The sequence below is a fragment of the Impatiens glandulifera genome, chromosome 6 (genome assembly GCF_907164915.1).
Source record: "Impatiens glandulifera chromosome 6, dImpGla2.1, whole genome shotgun sequence".
Classification (NCBI taxonomy): Eukaryota; Viridiplantae; Streptophyta; class Magnoliopsida; order Ericales; family Balsaminaceae; genus Impatiens; species Impatiens glandulifera.
In genome coordinates, this window is record NC_061867.1 from 6,168,315 (window position 1) to 6,174,799 (window position 6,485).

Consider the following 6,485-nt stretch of genomic DNA (forward strand, 5'->3'; position numbering starts at 1 on the left):
AAAATTAAAGTTGAGGTAGACTTAAAAAAATTAAGATAAAATAAGTGGATAAATATGAGTTTTGTTCTTTTCTTAAAAAAAAAATAAACAGTAAATTAATTTGAAAAAATAGAAAATTATAGGTTATATCACAATTCTACCGTAAAAAATTGTTGTTTTTTTGGGTTGTACTAAACTCGTATAAGCCCTAACATATATTCGTCTCTAGATAGGTCAAACATGATGTCCCTAAGAAATTTACTCATTTTCATAACAAAATATGTTAGATTTATTTTCATGTTAATTTTTTCTCTAATCAACTTTTTCAATAAATAATATTTTAACTAATAATCAAACATGAAACAAGCTTAAAAGGAGAATAAAACATGTTGTGGAACAAATTAAAGTCTATATACTATATACTCTCCTCCCCTTCCCCAAATTTCCTCCTATTTTAGTTTCGTGTATCTATCAATTTAATTTATTATATTAACACTAACAAAAGGGTGATGTTATCCATGTTGATAGTTAATAGCAAATGCACAAAGATATTTATTTTGTTATTTTAAAAGATAATACTCAGAGATATTAATGATATACTTTCAAACATTTCTCAAATTATAGTATTCTTCTTAACTAGCTAGTTAATTATCACTTTTAAAAATTATTTAATTGAATTATTAATATTATAATAAGTTTAATTTAGGATCAAAACAATCATTTGAACAAAGTGATTTCATAAAATAACTCTCTTGCAAAGATAATCATTTTAAATAGCTTGTTTCATATAGACTATTATTTGTGTTTATTTTCAAAAAATAAATTTTCCTTATTTTTATAATATTTAATATTAAATTATTTTGAACATCTTATTAAAATCATCTTAATTAATAAACAAAACAAAATATTTTGACATCAATTAAGCCCTAATTAAGTTTTCAACCACGAGTTCAATCATCTCTATTCTTTACCCCCATGGTCCAATACCCAAATATTGAACATCAGCAATTAAATATAAAAATATGTATACATTCTTTTTTATTTAACATTAAAAAATATAACCAAATAGCCCAAACTAGCTCAAACATAATTATTTAAAGTTTTTTTAAATACAATAACTATTAGTCTATTAGTGCAAAAAATGTCATCATTTTACATGAATTAATTTTAACAGTGAAAATATTAAACTCTTAATCTTAAATTGTTACTTCTGAGTTGTTGTCTTCCTGAAAATATTAATTTATTTTTCTCAATAGAAACTAGAAAAGAAATAACAAACATTCTAGTTAAGATTGATAAGATGTATTAAGTCTCTTAATTTATTTCAAGTTAATATAATCTCCAATTATATACCAATTAGGACACATTAATTTGAGACACGACATCAAAATATATATATATTCCTAACTCATTTTGTTCTATACAAATTGTGACATTGTTTGTTGCTAAAGCTAACCTAATATTATAGTAGGCACAACTACAAATGTGACAAAGATACAAAATATAGTAAAAAGATATGTGAAATTAGGACTGTTGAAATCATGCTAGCAAGTAAGAAAAACTTGTTTATTCCACTACATGTGTCTGGAAAGATACATAACAACAACTAGAGACAAAAGTAGAAGATTTGATGGTGAAATTTCAAGCAAATTTAGGTTGACAAATATGAAAAAGTACGACTAACTAGTTATCTCGAACATAAAAGACATTAGGAGTCTTGACAACAATGTCATACATGTATATAGAGTTGAACCTCGAGAAGTCTCTAGGAAGAGATATAAGATCAATGGAATCATACTTGTGGAATTGAATGAGATCACCATCACCGCCGTAATACCTCTCCCAACCGAGACCACTCAGTATCTGCTCGAGGAATAAGTAAGACTTCACCACTTGTCCAGTCGGAATGTGCAACAATTCCTTCATCTTCCCTGTCTTGTTGCACGACATTGTTGATGATCTCTTTCTCCTATCCTCACTTGGTTGTCGTTCTTCAGGATTCTCCAACCTCATCACTCCGTTCTGAAATAGCCACACACCCGACATTGTTTTGAAAGTAATATGTTGTTTAATTTGGTTTTTTGGTATTCTTGATCAAGTCTAGTAAGTGAGAGTGAGAGATCAAATGAATGAATGGGGTTTGATATTTTGGTTTAGGGGGTATGATCTATTTATATATATATGAGGAGTTGGGGAATATAAAAGATATGGAAAAGAGTCTTAGTTGGAAGAAGAAAGTAGAGTATGTCTGGCTTCTAGTATGCATTGTAGATATTGTGGGAGCCATATGGCTTAAAATTGAGTGTACATTGATGCCCTTTGTAAACCACTTTATGGCACCTCTTATGGGTTATAATATGGAGATGGTCCATACCTATAAGAATCTCTGCAGTGCATGTAAAGAAAATTTTGTTATTATTCATAAAAAAAAAGTATAAAATTTCTCATGCACGATCGAACTAGACGCTCTACCACTAAGCTATACAGGTTATTTATAAAATAATAAAAAATAAAATACAAAAAAATATCCCAACAAAATAAAATTGTTATTTACGAGTCTCACACCCAACCAAGTTAATGTCCACCGTTAATCCAAAACAAACCGGCTAAAATGAAAATCAAATTAAAAAGTTGTCCACAAAATCAAAATCGAAAAAGTATAAAATTGCCCTATGCAAGATTGAACTACAAACCTTCATATTAGTTAAATTTTATTTTGTTGGGATTATTTTTGTATTTTATTATTTATTATTTTTATAAATAGCATTCAGTGGTAGAGTGTCAGTCTTGTAAACTAAAGGTACGTAGTTTTGATCCTGCATGGTTGAGATTGTTTTTTATATTTTATTTTTTATTATTTCTATAAATAGCCCGTATAATACAGTGTTAGAGCGTCAGTCTTGTGAAGTGAGACTCGGATATAACAAAAAAAAAAATTGTTGGGATTCTATTTTTATTTTATTCTGTAGTAATTTTATAAATAGTTCGTATAGGTCAGTGATAGAGCGTCAGTCTTGTAAATTAAATGACCGAAAGGTCTCAGTTTGATTATGCATTGGGGGCAATGTTGGGATTTTTTTTATATTTTATTCTATAGTAATTTTTATAAATAGCTTGTATAGTTCCATGGCAGAGTGTTAGTCTTGTAAACTGATTTGTTTTGGATTATCGTGGACATCAAGTTAGTTGGGTGTGAGACTTGGTCCTAACAATTATATCTTGTTGAGATTGTTTTTTTATATTTTATTTTTTAATATTTTTATAAATAGCCTGGATAATACAGTGTTAGAGCGTTAGTCTTGTGATGTGAGACTCGGCCCTAACAAAAAAAAATATTGTTGGAATTCTTTTTTGTATTTTATTCTGTAGTAGTAATTTTATAAACAGTTCGTATAGCTTGAGCATCAGTCTTATAAACTGAAGGACAGAAAGGTTTGCAGTTTGATTATCCATTGGGCAATGTTGGGATTATTTTTTATATTTTATTATGTAGTAATATAAATAGTCCGTATAACTCAGACGTAGAGTGTTAATCATATAAATTGAAGGTCTATAGTTCGATCGGTGTCCTTAATTAAAAAAATAAGTTAACAGTAAATTCAAATCCTTAAGATTGTCTTAAGGATATGCAATAATTTATCTTATAAAATAATTGTGATTAATAACATTGTTTTAAGTTAATTAATAGAACAAATTTGCTTATACATAAGTAAATTTAAAATTATAAAAAGTTTTAATTAATTTGCTCTCTAGATATCTCTACAAAAATATTAGTAATGATTGAAGTCAATTTTTAAAGTTTATGTTTAGTAAAGAAAATAAAAATTCAATTGGTTGTCCCCACATGATTCACCACGTGCGGTACATATGATTCCTATTGTGAGGAGGACCTTGAAGATCTTTACTTTTTCTTGGCTTATTGTCATGGTGAAGTGGTTTGAATGAAAATGGGTTATATTACATTCATGTTTGTTTATAACTTTTGCTTTATTTTTACAAGACGACAATTAAGACATCTATTCGGACCAGAAAGAATGAACATGATTATTCAGGATTACTCTAGATGGATCGAGCATCTATGCATTAATATTTGTGGGCGGAATAATCTAAAATTGTACCGATGTGTATATTTATATTTTCATCTTTTTATATAATTTTATATAATAGTAAAATGAAGATGAGTACTTATTTATTAAGTTTTTTACATATATTAAGACCAACTTTTAATCATAAAAAAAAAAATTAATAAGTTTTTTCTAAAAAAATATTATTTATAGACTATTTAAATTACAAATTATTTAAATTAAAATAATTTTTAGTATAGATAATATTATTGGTAATATCTAATACAAATGGTAGCTATTGAATCTTAGTGAACTAAATAAATGTGGAGATGTTAGAGTAAAATTAATACTTTGAAAAAATAAGAAAACTAGTTGTACTTTGATGATTTGAAAATTAATAATTATTACACATGTGAATTGACATGAATTATCAAAATGGAAGTATAATTAAATTAAATTTATAACTGAATTGACATGAATTGTCAATTATCAAAAGTGAAGTACAATTGAAGTTAAAAGTATCTATTAAACAAAAAGTAGGTCAATAATTATTGAGCCAAGTTGAAATTCTCAAAATGAAACATGTGAACTTGAAGTTAGATTTTTGTTTAGCTTGATTTGATCATATGAGCGGACAATCTTTAAGTTATGAATGAATTTTTTTTTTAACAAATTCTTCAGCTTCGATTTCTCCAAAATTTAAAACCATGTTTCTTGCTGAAAAAAGTTTCATTTGTTTTGCTTAACCTAGATATCCTTGTAAGCACCATCCCCAAATATATCATCTACATTATCATTGATGCCTCAATTTCCTGGTTTAGGATTCAAAGTGGAACATTGTCATGATCTCCATGATGTGAGTTTCCCTCTACCCAACAGGATGTCCATTTGTGTAAAACATATTATCTCTAAATTCATTTATCTATCACCTATTCGGAAGTAATTGGGCAGCGATTGAAAAGGTAAAAAACACGATATCTGGTTGGGCAGCGAAAAAACTTTCTTATGCAGGAATGATCGAACTTATCAAAACCGTGGTCATGGGCATAGTTGGCTACTGGGCGCAGCAAATGGTCATTCCGAAGAAGGTAATGAAGGAGTTCGATACACTGATGAGGAACTTTATTTGGGGCAGTAGCGGAAGAGGAGGAAAAAAAGTCAAATGGACCGCTCTCTGCAAACCGAAGGACGAGGGAGGCATCGGCTTGAAGAACTGTATCGAGTGGAATAAGGCTCTCACCTTCAAGCATCTGTGGTCTTTGGAGCGCAATCAGGAGTCACTATGGATCAAATGGGTGCATACGAGGTTTATGAAATACGAAACCAGCATCTGGACCTGCAAAATTCATGAAGGTATGAACTGGTCTCTAAAAAAGATTCTTAAACTAAGAAGCGATATTGCAGATCTTTATAACATCTAGCTAGGGGACGGGAAAGACACTCTATTCTGGCACGACCCCTGGTTTGAAAACCAGCCTATCATTCATAAAGAGAAGTTTCAAAATACCCGCATCAGAAGGGACTACACAAAGGCGAAAATCAAAGACATTAAAGACGGGAATTGGGACTCACTCTTGAGAAGAAATCCAGAAGGACAGAGGATACTTGATCATATAAGTAACATACAACTACACGACAGACCGGATATTCATGAATGGAAAGCTGAGGACAATGGGAAGCTGGTATCGAAGAAAATATGGGAAGTAACCCGGGAAAAAGCGCAGAAAGTAGAATGGGCTTCTCTTGTATGGTCAACGAAGATTATCTTTAGACACCAGTTCATCCTATGGCTCGCCTTCTGGGAAAAGACTCAGCACTCGTGATCGTATCAACAAATATATGAGCATCCCGAACATGAGTTGTCTTCTATGTAGAGAAAATGAAGAAACCATAGATCACCTATTCGGGAGCTGTTGTATTGCTTTAGAGCTTTGGAACAGATTCTATAAAAGCCTGGAGCTGATCAGTTTCTCGAACGAATTAAATGAAATCAAAGATGCAGCACTACTCAAAGCCAGGGAAAATAAATTTGCAACAAGCGTGTTCAAGTGCGGCTTTGGAGTAGTGGTGTATAACATTTGGCAAGAACAGAATGCAAGGGCATATGGCAGAACCCGCAGGAGAGTTGAAGAGTTATGGAAAGATATTGTATCGGATTGCAGCACCCTCACGGGAACGTGGACAAGAATTTCAAGTACGGAGTAGAACTGGAATATTTGTAGGAACTGGAATTTACCGTTTTTTAAACTCACTAGAATTGAAAGCATTGTAAACAGATAATTCATGTACGTTTTTAGCTTTTTAACTTTTATTCAGAATGTTACGACTTCAAAATCATTCTAGGCTTGTCTAGAATGATCTCTTAAACTCGTGGGTTTTTTTCCCATTTTTGGAAATTTTTAATGGAATGACACTAAGTCGTTTTTCCAAAAAAAAAATCAT

The 6,485-nt window shown here is 30.4% G+C and overlaps 1 protein-coding gene across 1 annotated transcript; it reads right to left on the reverse strand.

Moving 5' to 3' along the window:
• Positions 1–1,600: 1,600 nt before the first annotated feature.
• LOC124944004 (flowering-promoting factor 1-like protein 2) lies at positions 1,601–2,094 on the reverse strand. Its single transcript, XM_047484465.1, has one exon. The coding sequence runs from the start codon at positions 2,023–2,025 to the stop codon at positions 1,663–1,665; it is 363 nt and encodes a 120-aa protein (XP_047340421.1). The 5' UTR covers positions 2,026–2,094; the 3' UTR covers positions 1,601–1,662.
• Between the last annotated feature and the right edge of the window lie 4,391 nt (positions 2,095–6,485).